This window comes from Sardina pilchardus, chromosome 7 (genome assembly GCF_963854185.1).
Source record: "Sardina pilchardus chromosome 7, fSarPil1.1, whole genome shotgun sequence".
In the NCBI taxonomy this organism is placed as follows: domain Eukaryota; kingdom Metazoa; phylum Chordata; class Actinopteri; order Clupeiformes; family Clupeidae; genus Sardina; species Sardina pilchardus.
In genome coordinates, this window is record NC_085000.1 from 30709567 (window position 1) to 30721819 (window position 12253).

At 46.8% G+C, this 12253-nt stretch overlaps 2 protein-coding genes across 2 annotated transcripts; one reads left to right on the plus strand and one right to left on the minus strand.

The window, feature by feature from the left end:
* Nucleotides 1-257: 257 nt before the first annotated feature.
* On the plus strand, nt 258-8112 carry LOC134087919 (TLD domain-containing protein 2-like). Its single transcript, XM_062541766.1, has 6 exons — nt 258-364; nt 3488-3742; nt 4525-4677; nt 4990-5085; nt 5284-5357; nt 5487-8112. Exons 1-6 carry the CDS (start codon nt 335-337, stop codon nt 5620-5622), a joined length of 744 nt encoding a protein of 247 aa, XP_062397750.1. The 5' UTR covers nt 258-334; the 3' UTR covers nt 5623-8112.
* Nucleotides 8113-9818: 1706 nt separating this feature from the next.
* kcnk15 (potassium channel, subfamily K, member 15) lies at nt 9819-11517 on the minus strand. The gene is made up of 2 exons (XM_062542049.1): nt 11235-11517; nt 9819-10855 (listed from the first exon to the last, which is right to left on the minus strand). The coding sequence occupies exons 1-2, from the start codon at nt 11515-11517 to the stop codon at nt 9819-9821; spliced, it is 1320 nt and encodes a 439-aa protein (XP_062398033.1).
* Nucleotides 11518-12253: the final 736 nt, after the last annotated feature.

The window sequence follows — 12253 nt, forward strand, 5'->3', positions numbered from 1 at the left end:
TGGTTTGTCTCAGTTTGGAGCTGGGTACTAAATCAGCGCTGACTGCTGCCCCCTAGGGGACAGCAAAACTCTTCAGAAAGTCCTTTGATGAGCGTTGACCCTCAATCTGGAATATTCCACACAGGTTGCTTAGGACGGTGGGTGACTGAGAAGAAAAGGTGTGACGTCGAGAGGGTGTGTCCACCTTCCAGGTCTCCTGCAGGTAGAGGGCTGCGTCTCATAAAGGGGCCGCAGACAGTCAGTCTGACATTTGGACTCGTACACAAACAGAGGTCACTCACGTTCCCCAACACACAGCCACAGCTCGAGATCAGACCAGCTCAACCATACAGAGATGCTGAAATCTTTCTGCTCGCAATCCCTGGTAAGTGTCTCTACTTTACGGGCCTGCTTCAAGGTTTTTCTGATAGAAGATTTTAGCTCAAAATGTTTTAAATAGTTTAAGACTAAGCCCACACCGTTCCAAACTGTAAGTCCTTCTTGTGAAATATAATTCCTAGATCACAATGATACTTTAATACAACTGTGTTATTAAAGTTACGATAAATAATAGGAGATATCAGTTGTAGATTCTGAAATATAAGATGTACAGTACATAGTGTTCAGTAATGGGATACAGCAGTTCTCTCTCTTTTACTTTTTCTATCTACGTGTGTCTTTGTCTGTGTGTGTGTGTGTGTGTGTGTGTGTGTGTGTGTGTGTGTGTGTGTGTGTGTGTGTGTGTGTGTGTGTGTGTGTGTGAATGTGTTTGTATGTGTTTGCTGGCGCGTGTGTGCGTGCGTATTTGCATTGAACTCTGCCCACAGCACTGTGGAGAGAAAATAGAGGTGTCCATGTTTTCTCCCGGTCTTTATTGCATACATGTACACACACTGACCCGCTCCTGTGATTTACAAAGACAACAGTGCAGAGCCTGGTAAATCCCCCAGCATGTGCAGTTGGCCTCAGGGGCTCCTGTTGAAACCCTGTTCCATTTTTTTGTATTGTGAGGTTTTTTTTTTGCTATTTGTCCCTTATTTACCAGATAAGAACAGATGGCGAAAAAAGCCTTAAATTAAGCCCAGCTTTAACGCCACGAATGATCAGATTAATGGAGGGGAAAACGCTCGTGACACTGATCCCTTGCTTGGCGTGGAGGGGAGATTCAAAGCCGCAGCCAAACTTGTAGATTTTGGGGCCTTGATACGGAGACGGTCTAATTGCTGATCTTCATTTGTTTCACAGTTGACTGTCTTTATCTTATACGCTTGCTTAGTGTTTTGTGTGGGGGGGAAGGGTTTGTGTGAGTAAGTGATAGCGGTGATTCCAGTGAAGTACTGTAAGTGGCCGTTTTATCTAAACAGATAATAGCCGGAGTAATGTTTGGTCTTCTTGAACCTGTGAGTACTCCACTGTCGCAGTACACAGATATTACTTCAGAAGACTTACTTCAAAGCAATGCATTAGATCAGATTGTTAGAACTCCTTCCAAGATGGTTGTCTCTCTCGTTCAGATTAGGGTGACACCGAGAAGTGTGATTAGATTGATAGATATGAATGCTACTTGATTGCTTGATCACATTAGCTGCTTTGATCACCTAATGAACCAGAGTGTGTGAACAGGATTAAGGGATTTGGTTTAGGCTATAGTAGGAGCACTGTGGGGACTCTGGGATAGAAGAGGGGCGTTTAGGTTTTGCTAATGTTCTTCTTTTGAGTTGTTAGTTCTTCTAAAAGTGTGCATACCAGGAGGAATAATGAAAGTGGGGTAATTAAACTCATAACAATGCAGTCGTGACTTCAGATTGTGTAAGTATCATGCAAAAAATGATTGGCCATTACTCATGGTGCCAGTCTAACAAAGGATGACTAATGTCTTGTCAAGTCTTGTGCTTAGTCATATTTCTTTCCCATGCCTTACAAATGCTGTTATACACAATGTTGCTGCCGACCCAGGTTTATCTATGGAAACAATTTTTGGACAACAATTAAAACAGAGTTTTAATTCTCATAGCGGCCATGTCGTGTGTGTGTGTGTGTGTGTGTGTGTGTGTGTGTGTGTGTGTGTGTGTGTGTGTGTGTGTGTGTGTGTGTGTGTTGGGGGTTCTGTTTCTGTTTCATAATGGGTTGTTCATTAGGGCATTTAAAGAGCACAATCCATCTGATAACTCTGTAGTCCTCCCCTGAGTAGACTCTCTCTCTCTCTCTCTCTCTCTCTCTCTCTCTCTCTCTCTCTCTCTCTCTCTCTCTCTCTCTCTCTCCGCTGATCTGTGTGAGCACAGCACAGCCAGAAGCACTAGGAGAAAGAATGGAGGCAACGCAAGTTCACTGGCAAGCATCCACCTCGCCATGTCAGCCTCCCGTCTGCTGCCAAGAGAGACATATTGTGGCTCTAAATGAGCTGGATTGCTGACTGTGTGATGGGCTGGAGCGTCTGTCTCTGTCCATCCATAACAGCCCCCCACCACTCCACTCTGTCTGCATGGCAAATGGGCAGCGCAGTTTGTGTAAATTTGCTCAGTATGGTGGTGTTTGCTGCCTGGGCGAGTAAGGTGTGTGTTTTGGGTGGGGGTGGGAGGTCTGTGTGTGTGTGTGTGTTTGGGGGGTTGGGTTGGTGGCGTCTCGCCAACCCTTAAACCTTTCCCTCCCACTTATACACTTCTCACTTATCCTCAAGCAGCCATTTTTACCGACGTGATTCACGATATGGATTATACGCTTGGACTGAGGAGGCCCTAATGTGCCCCAACAGAACGGTGTGTGAGGGGGCCGGTGAGAGAGATGGAGAGAGTGAGAGAGAGAGAGAGATCAGTTCATATAAGTGAAAAACAAAGCTTTGCTGCCGATCCATACTGGAGGCCATTTGCAAGCCGTTCCCCAAGGGGCCCACAAAGCACACAGCCCTGTACATTCAAAGCTGCGAGTGTTCACTGAAGGAGGGATTTATCTCTTATGGCTACATCCGCTTCAGGATCTCTGAAATCTACCCTCTCACACTCCCCCCTCCCGCTACCCTCGCCTTGCCCCCCGCCGCGGAGAGTTACAAACATGTCTCTCAGGGGTGATGGATGTGTGTTTTCTCTTTACTACTGGACCATAAAGGGAACAGACTCTCGCACAAACCCATTACTGGGTCCCCGCTGCAGTAGAGACCTCACAGGCAAATCAAGGGTATTAGCCGAAAGGTTTTAGGGCCTATCCCATTTCCTGGTACACAGACCTCCAGTGGCACGGGAGGAGGAGAGAAAAATCAAAACAGAGAGAAAGACAGACATAGAGAGAGATACAGAGAGAGAGAGAGAGAGAGGAACGAGGGAGTAGTCATCTTCCAGTTTTGGTCCACCCTGTTGTAACAGGTTAATTGCTCTGAATGCCACTGCAGGAGAGAGGGAGATTCTGGAGGGAGAAGATGAAACAGAGAAGCTGTGATTTTGAGTAATCGTTGTACCCTGGCTGCTAGGGCCTTCAATTCATCAAGCCTCTCCACACCTCCTGCCTTGTCTTTCAGGTCAACCTCTTCCGAGAGGTGAAGGCCCCGTCCTACAGGTTGGTCCGCGGGGACGACGATGACGACGACGATGACGACGAGGAGGACTTCCACATCCTGGAGCTGGATGACATGGAGAGGCTGCAGGGCTCCCTAGAGAGCGCCAGCTCCCCCTGGGACGCTGCCCCCCAGCCACCACGCCGGAACAGGGCCACCTCCTTTGAGATCACGGTGGCCGACCAGAGCCAGCTGTTCCGCATCGATCACGTCCAGCAGGTATACAGGCGTTATCGTAATTTCTCAACTATTAGCCGCAGCTTATGCATTGATTTTGTACAATTTCTTCAGCAATGAGGGTAATAAACAGGGGCAGTGAACATGGTATTAATATGTTTTTTTGACTGGCATAAAATACTGTCCTGCGGCTTATACACAATGCAGCTAATACACAGGAAATTGCTGTATAAACAACTTGAGGCATCGAGCATTGGCCCGACAGACAGGGTTGTGCTGATTCTGAACAGTCGTGGAACTCAGTGCAGAATGCCAGTGGCTCTTTGGATGTTGACTTTCTGGTTGTGGTGAGACCATTCAAGGCCATAGCTAAATGAGAGGGAAATCATTTGAAACAAATTGGTGGAATTGAAATCTGGATGTTTTTGAACTTTAAAGGTATCCAATGCAGTTTTTGAAGGGAGGGGGAGTTGCTTCTAGGCTCCCTCCGCAGTTGCGGAGAATTTGTAGTTCACACAACTGTTGTAAAATATCACTCATGGCTCATGCCCTTCCCCCGGGACACAGTACCGGCGGATTTGTTTACAAACCGTCAAAGATAATCTTCGAAGAGCCATATCGACTGAGAAGGTAACAGTAAACGATTTCATACAAATAAAAGGCTATTACAACTGCCATAAAGCAAGTTGTGATTCGAAGTGGCAGAAGGGCAAGTTGCAAGGCTGGTTCTCTGTAAACGGGAAGGGGTACGGCTGTGGAAGGCTCACAATCATGACTGTTGTTGTCTCTGTGTGACTCTGTGTGTTGTTGTCTCTGTGTGTCAGATCTCTAGACACCTTCCTGTGGCTCTGACGGTGTGCAAGTGGTCACTGGTCTACAGCACTTACAGACACGGTCGAAGTCTTGGCACGCTGTACAGGAACATGGCGAAGTGGGACTGCTGCATGCTGATCTTCATCAGGGACAACCGTGGACAGGTAGGACAGCAGACTACAGGTCCAGACTCTTGGTCAACTGCTTGGTTATGCTATGGCCTTATTACACATCGTTGTTCATACTTGTTGAATGTATGAATAAGTGTACAATTAGTGAGATAATTGTGTTTCTAACCCTCTCTCTCTCTCTCTGCGACCCCCCCTCCCTCTCTCTCCTGTGTGTGTGTGTGTGTGTGTGTGTGTGTGTGTGTGTGTGTGTGTGTGTGTGTGTGTGTGTGTGTGTGTGTGTGTGTGTGTGTGTGTGTGTGTGTGTGTGTGTGTGTGTGTGTGTGTGGCTGTGTGCTTCTTTCCCAGGTGTTTGGTGCTTTCTGCACGTCTCCTCTCAAAGTCAGCTCCTCCTTCTATGGCACAGGCCAAGGTTTCCTGTTCTCCTTTGGTCCACGCCTGCAGGTGATTCTCCCTAATTAGAGTTCTGTGACACAGCCTATGAGGTGGTGGAACTGTTCTCCCGCAAGGGACCACCTTAGAGGATGTCACGTTTTGTGACTTAATCAGATTGAAATGTGTGTTTTAAACGTTCATTTTATTTTCAACATAAAAGTTAAAAACCCTATGGAGCATTTGACTAAATTGCTTTTCCTTTTACAGGTTTACAGATGGACCTATGCCAACTCCTACTTTATAAACGGCGGCAAGGAATTCCTAGCATTTGGTGGAGGAGGGTGAGCCAGACATTGTCACACTGTGTTCTGATGTCTCAAAGAATCTGTGAAATATTGTCCACGGCTCTGCTGAGCGCCATGCCATTAGTGGCTCATTGTGAATAACGTTTTCGCATTTGTCTTTCTCAGGGGTCGCTTCGGTCTCTGGCTTTGCGGGGACTTGATCCGCGGACGGAGCCAGAGGTGCGAAACGTTCGATAATGATCTCCTGTCGTCCGCCGAAGACTTCTTTATTGATGAGCTCGAAGTCTGGGCCCTTGTCTGACCCCGACGGATGATGAAATGGCACAACAACGCGCCCGCCATGAGACGCTGGCGACGACGACGGGAGTCGGGAAGCAAAGCAGGCAGCATCAAGGCCTGCCGCTTTCAGACGGTGATTATGAGATTCGCCGCTTCCACTGATAAATGGAACGGCGCTCGCTGATAGATGGCTTTCTGCTGAATCCTCAGACATGTTAAATTTGCTGGGAAAGTAGTTTCACCTAAGCAAGCAAGCCAGTCTTGGCGAGACTAGTGAGGATGGAGAGCTTTGTGTGTGGGACAATACTGCCTCCTTCTGGTTTAAACTGAAAATGATCCATCAGCAGAGTAGGAGGCACTGGGAGAGTGAATCACCACTAGAGAGAGCCCTTATCTCATGCTAGGCATGAGGTGCGTGTGTGTGTGTGTGTGTGTGTGTGTGTGTGTGTGTGTGTGTGTGCGCGCATCTGGCTACTCTTGTGGCTCCTGTGCTCTGCTTCACTGTGATATTCTCTGGATCAACACCCACTCACACGAGGGGGCCTGAGGATTTGTCATTGTGCATTAATCCACTGTGGAGAGCTGAAGGCTCGACGCTTCGAACGAGTCAACACCACTATCATACACTCATACATAATAACCAGCATTACCGTACAAGCAGCACAAACATATATCATTATCTCTCCAACACCCATCTGTTTTTTTTTTATTTAAACACACATTCCTGCGTGCTTGCGCTTACGGATACTCTCACACACCCTCTCGATCTCGTACACACCACGCATGTCATCCAACTAGTGGCGTTAACCTAGGAGTTTTGTTGCCAGGGAAACCAAGCTGCAGTTACTGCATGTGCAGTCACAGTTAAGATTTTTTTTTTTTCTAAATGTCACATGGCAGGACTACAGCATGTTTACACTTTAAACAGAACAGTGTTTGCTTCCTTGCAATATGAGCAGATGGAGACCAACTGTAAACTGCCATTTTAGATTCTGTTCCTTGTTATGCTTACCATTTACGTATGTAAAGTACATAAATTGTGATTAAGGAAAGCAGATGGCTAAGACCGACTGCCCCAGGGGAAGCTATTATTCTAGGGCTAGCTAGGTTATATCATGTGAAAAGCTAAATACTGAGAGGTCAGAGATTTGAAGCATCTGTTGCTATAGATATTGTGAAGTGCCATGGATACACTCCGCAGAAGACATAGAGAGTGCACGAATGCATCACAAGCCTCAGATTTGCCCCTCTGAACATTGAGACCGCAGAGGGGTACTGAATTTCAGGGGAGGCCGTGCTCACGCCCAGTTTCTCTGCCTCTTCATTGCTATTGTAGATAGTGTAATCAATATGATTTGTTACATCCTCGATGAGAAGTCAATAAGGAGACTGTCCCTCTGTCAAGTTCATAAAACCTCCATCTGTAGGAGAATAAATTGCTGTCATAAAAAGCCTCGTATGGTGTGGAGAGGTACTTCTCTGAAATGAGCTGGAATGGCATTCAGAATTTAAACGGAGGACTATTCAAAATACAATGAGTATGTGCTGGTATATTCAAATAAAACTGGGTCCTGCGCCTATGTCAATATTTCCTGGTTAGTACGAGGCAAGTAAAAGCATAACACATCTTTTGCATTTATGTACACAAAAGGGAATGGTATGAGATAAGAGAGAATAATGTGAAGGAGCGAAAGAAGAAACAGAGTAAAGAGAGAAGGAGGAGAGGAAGAGATGGAATGCTGAGCACCATCCAATCTCATTGACTTGTTGTCCCTCTGCTGAAGCAAACCAGCCATGCAATACAATCTGCCGACAGGAATGTTTCATTTAGAGCCATGCACAGTACCATTTCTCTGAAAGATTTATTCAGGTGTGATAATTGTACAATCAGGTATTCTATTTTTACCTGCACAGAGGTAAACACACACACTCTCACACACACAGACACAGACACACACACACACACACACACACACACACACACACACACACACACACACACACACACACACGCTGACACTCACACACACACACACACACACACACACACACACACACACACACAGGGGGAAGCATTATTCCCATTTTAGTCAAGTGGCTTCCCTTTTTTCTAAACCTAGAGGTGCTGAGAAAAAAATATATCACTCTTGAACATACAAAAAGACTTGAATTAGTGGTAATTCTTAGAGTTAAAGTCCAATTAGCGTCACTGGTGATTAATTTGGTTCATTGTGTTATGATGTGCTCGTAAACACATGCTTTCACTGTGCCTAATCTCCAAAACATACTGTAAATTTACATGTTGACAAAACAAAAGGGAACATTATTGATTCCCTCAGAGAGTGTCCTAAGAGTTTAAAAGAGCAATACATTGTCTTCTGTCTGCAAACACAACAATACTATAATTCACTATGACTTGTAACAAGTGGCAATATTCCTGTGCATTGTGAATCCTACATCTTTCTGTATGTATGTATGTTTTAAAAAATATGTACTGGAAATAAAAAATACTCCAAGAATGCAAGAAAATATTGGTAAATTTGATCTTCTTCAAATGACATCATTATGGTTGCTCCCACTAGAGTTTCAATTATGAACCAAAAAAACAACACATCAAACCTTTACTCCCTTGTAACTCCCCAAAGAACACGCAATGAGCTCCTCCACTATCCCAGCTCATTATGAAGTTGTCTGCTCAGTCCTACACACCTCTCCGTGTCACACACACACACACACACACACACACACACACACACACACACACGCACACACACACACGCACAGACACACACACACAAACACACGCACTCTCACACACACACACACACACTCGAAACACAGGTTGAGGCTCCTTCTGTGGCTCTTCAACGTCACTGGTGCAGCTCGGGGAGTTGTTAGTGCCCCCCTCTCTCATTAACATTTCTCAGTGAGTGTGGATAACATGGCAGGTGAGCCACACCATGCCACACAGGATGCCCAGGGCCAACTGGTTTAGCGTGCCATGCGGGCCGCAAATGACTTTCACAGCATCATCTGAGAAGAGCACAGGCACAAGCATCTCTCCCCGCTGAGAGCGAGCTTTTCTATTTTGGACCAGATGTTTACTGACACCACCGTTATTTTAATTCATCCGAGGACAGCTCCGCGATATGATTAGCCTCCCGTTACAAGAGGTGTTTCATTTGAACAGCACATGACATCTATGGCATCTGTGTTTCCGAACTGCTACAAGCTGCAAGCCTGGCCTGAAGATTGTCAGGTTTTCTATTTAGCAGAGTACATGGTAAGTAACGTATGATGTGCTCACATGTTGTGGAATCTAACATCAAGCACATGCAACATTTGCTCAGTCACAAACCGATCTCTGAGAGCACATTAATGGAGAGTGCACATTAATACAAAAGTGAGGAAGAATGTCTGCATGTGTCCTGCGGGTCAGTGCTAGAGACCACGGTAACATGCGGCGCTGAGCCAGGGCATCTTTCACAACCAATGAAAAATTAGAAGACAAGATACGTTATTAATTAGTACTTGGAATGGATGGCTATAATTTAATGCCATTTCAGTGGTCTAACTTCAATATTCTCATAGAGTCCTCTCATTAATATGAAAGGACAGATTTCTGACAGGAGTGCGCAGCATGGTGATGCGATATGTCTCATCTTTTTAACCCAAATAGGAAGACTCTCCCCAGTCAGCCCCTATTAGAGCTTGTGCCAAGGAGATAGAAACACTATGGAAGAAGCTATTATTTTGGTTGTAATACTAGAGTTTGATCTCTCTGTTGTAGCAGGGTGCTGTCAATTAGCATATGGTACTGGCATTGGTACCATTTTTGTTTATATTATTATTTCAAAATGTAAATGCATGTACACTGATATACAACACACATGTTCACCCAGGACTGTATCTACCTTGTGTAAAATAAAGGGTATTTTGTTAAGAGTCCATGACATCTATTTGAGAGTAAAGAGTAGAGCATACATGCATATTGTCATGTATGCAAGGAAGAATACATTTGGCTTTTGGAAGAAAAGAAATACTGTCAAATATTCTGAATACAGCTTGATGCAAAGTATTTGGCTGTTTGTGTTCAGCTGTACATAGATTTCTATCTGTTTCTGTCGCTACATATGAAAAATATAGTAATATGTACAGTGCAGTATATAAAATATACAGTATGTACATACACATAGACATAAACACTAATGCAGTGAGCTATACGGACTTCCTGCGTGAGCGGGGGTACTCCCTGAAGCTGTGGGCGGGGGAGAGAGTACTACCTGGGGAAGAGAGCCCCGTGTTGTCCCTGGGGCTGGGGGTCCCACTCTGGATCCTGTAGGAGATGGAGTTGTAATAGACAGAGTTGATGTGTCCCCCCGTGTGCTCGTGCGGCGAGGGCAGGGGGCTGTCGCACGCCCCCAGCTTGTAGCACAGGCAGGAGCAGAGGGAGCCCAGGCCTGAGCGACTCCGGGCCCGCGGGAGAGTCAACGGCGGGGGCCGCGATGGCGTGTGGTGGTGGTGGAGGTGGTGGTGGTGGTGGTACAGGTGGAGGCGCTGGACGTGCTCGGCGTCGTCCTGCTCCTCGGCCGGAGAGGGGATGAGGTTGATCCGGCTGGTGCCCTCCTCCATGGGCAGGAAGAGGGTGCTGTGGCTGCGGGCGGCGTGTCCGTCCCGGCTGCCGCCTCCTCCTCCTCCGCCTCCGCTCCCCGCGGGGGGGCCCATGTCCCCCTGGCGGCCCCTCTTGAGGGAGGCGCGCTCCCTGGCGTCGCGGCGCTCGTCCTCGGTGTTCATGGTGAGGAAGCGCAGCACCACCAGGTTGAGGAAGGCCCCGATGACCGTCAGCCCCACCAGGATGTACATGAAGCTGAAGGCCACGTAGGGCGTCTTCTCCTGCAGGTCGCCCTTCTTCTGCAGCGCCACGAAGTCGCCGAAGCCGATGGTGGTCAGCGTGATGAAGCAGTAGTAGTAGGCGTGGAAGAAGGTCCAGCCCTCGAAGTAGGAGAAGGCGGCGGCGCCGAAACACAGCGTGCCCAGGCACGACAGGAAGCCCACGAACACCATGTTCTCCATGGAGACCTCGGTGCGGCGCAGGCCCAGGCAGCGCTTGAGCCGGCTCAGCAGGTAGCGCACGAAGGTGTTCATGCGCTCGCCCAGGCTCTGGAACATCACCAGGGTGAGCGGGATGCCCAGCACGGCGTAGAACATGCAGAAGACCTTCCCCGCGTCGGTGCCCGGGGCCGCGTGGCCGTAACCTGCAGAGAGATGGATCACCAAGGAAACAACGCGTTCAGCTCTCGCGCTTGGCTGGGGGCCACATGTCAAAAGCCAAGGGATCATGTATCAGACAAGCCAGTGAGACATCCTAGAAGGAGGGACCTCTTATGGACAGAGCAAGCATACCAATATGATTACAGTTGTTGTCGACGTAGAAACATATTTTCCCATTATCACATGCATAACACTTGTATTGCACAAAACATATGTTAATCGTTTACAGTAAGTAGGCCTACTTTATATTTATTGCCAATAACTGAAAAGTCAATGAATTGGACACATATGTTATATCATGATTGTGAACTGCTGTTAATTACATTACTTCAGTTAAAATAACCATTCAAAGAACACACTTGCCTATGGTTGTGATCACGGTTATAGCAAAATAAAAGGATCCAGCAAATTTCCACTGCCTGCCTGCGCGGTGAGGCTCAGCCTGCAGAACCACTCGTTCAATCTCCCGGTAGTCATCCTCGGAAAAGCGATACTTCCTCTTCATTTCGCTGCGTTTCTGTTCCAAGATACGCTTCCTGGAGCTCTCCGACTCGGACTCCAGCGCGTCGAACACCGCAGCCCCCACGAGCAGGTAAGAGAACATGCACAGGATCAAAGACAGGGTCCGAACGTTCTGCTTCTTCATCGTGCGCTCAGGGACGCTTGGAGTGCATGCGGAGAGGAGGAACGAAACAAATTTAAAACAAAAAGGCTGGAGTTATACTCGAAACAGGTGGTGCAATTCACTGCATCACTGCCCCTGACGCGTTCAAGCTGCCACGGGGACTACTCTCAGTGGCGTGGACAGGCGAGGAGAAGACACAGGTGATGTCAGAAAATAAGCAGCAAAACGGAATTCATTCTTACGCGATTTTCGGTGCCTAGGATGTCAGACAAAAAGACAAATGTCAGAGTTTAGAGCGAACTAACAGAAGGGGTGGTGATTTACGTTCAATCAGATATCATGGTGCAATGCCACTTGTTGTACTCACGCTGAACTACGCCACTCCTCCATGTAGTTGTCCCTTGTAGTGGTCTGAGAAGTAGCCTATCACAGACTGGTCCAATATCCGATGTTTTAAAAGCTAAACTTCAATTCGAGAAAGTACTGAGATTTTCCTTGTTTGCTACTCCTGTGAAATATAATAAGCGGAATCATTGTTCAAAAGAAGGATTACTTAGTTTTATGCAAAAACCTTACTGCACAAACCAGCTTCTTAATAGGGCTAGAAAAACACCCCCCTTTAGAACAAAGGTCTTGTTTGGTCCCCAGTTTTGGTCCCTTCCTTTTATTAACTCTTCCTTTTACATATCATCTAATTTTCCCAGCAATGCTACATAACTCATTAGATAATCGAGGCTAATTATCTAATGAGTTAATA

Excerpts from the sequence above, each read along its gene's own strand:
- LOC134087919 (XM_062541766.1), top strand. The coding sequence starts at position 335 with ATGCTGAAATCTTTCTGCTCGCAATCCCTG. Across the intron at positions 4,678-4,989 it reads TCAGGGACAACCGTGGACAG|GTGTTTGGTGCTTTCTGCAC; the intron begins GTAGGACAGCAG and ends CTTCTTTCCCAG. Across the intron at positions 5,086-5,283 it reads CCTTTGGTCCACGCCTGCAG|GTTTACAGATGGACCTATGC; the intron begins GTGATTCTCCCT and ends TTCCTTTTACAG.
- kcnk15 (XM_062542049.1), bottom strand. The coding sequence starts at position 11,517 with ATGAAGAAGCAGAACGTTCGGACCCTGTCTTTGATCCTGTGCATGTTC. Across the intron at positions 10,856-11,234 it reads AACCGTGATCACAACCATAG|GTTACGGCCACGCGGCCCCG; the intron begins GCAAGTGTGTTC and ends ATCTCTCTGCAG.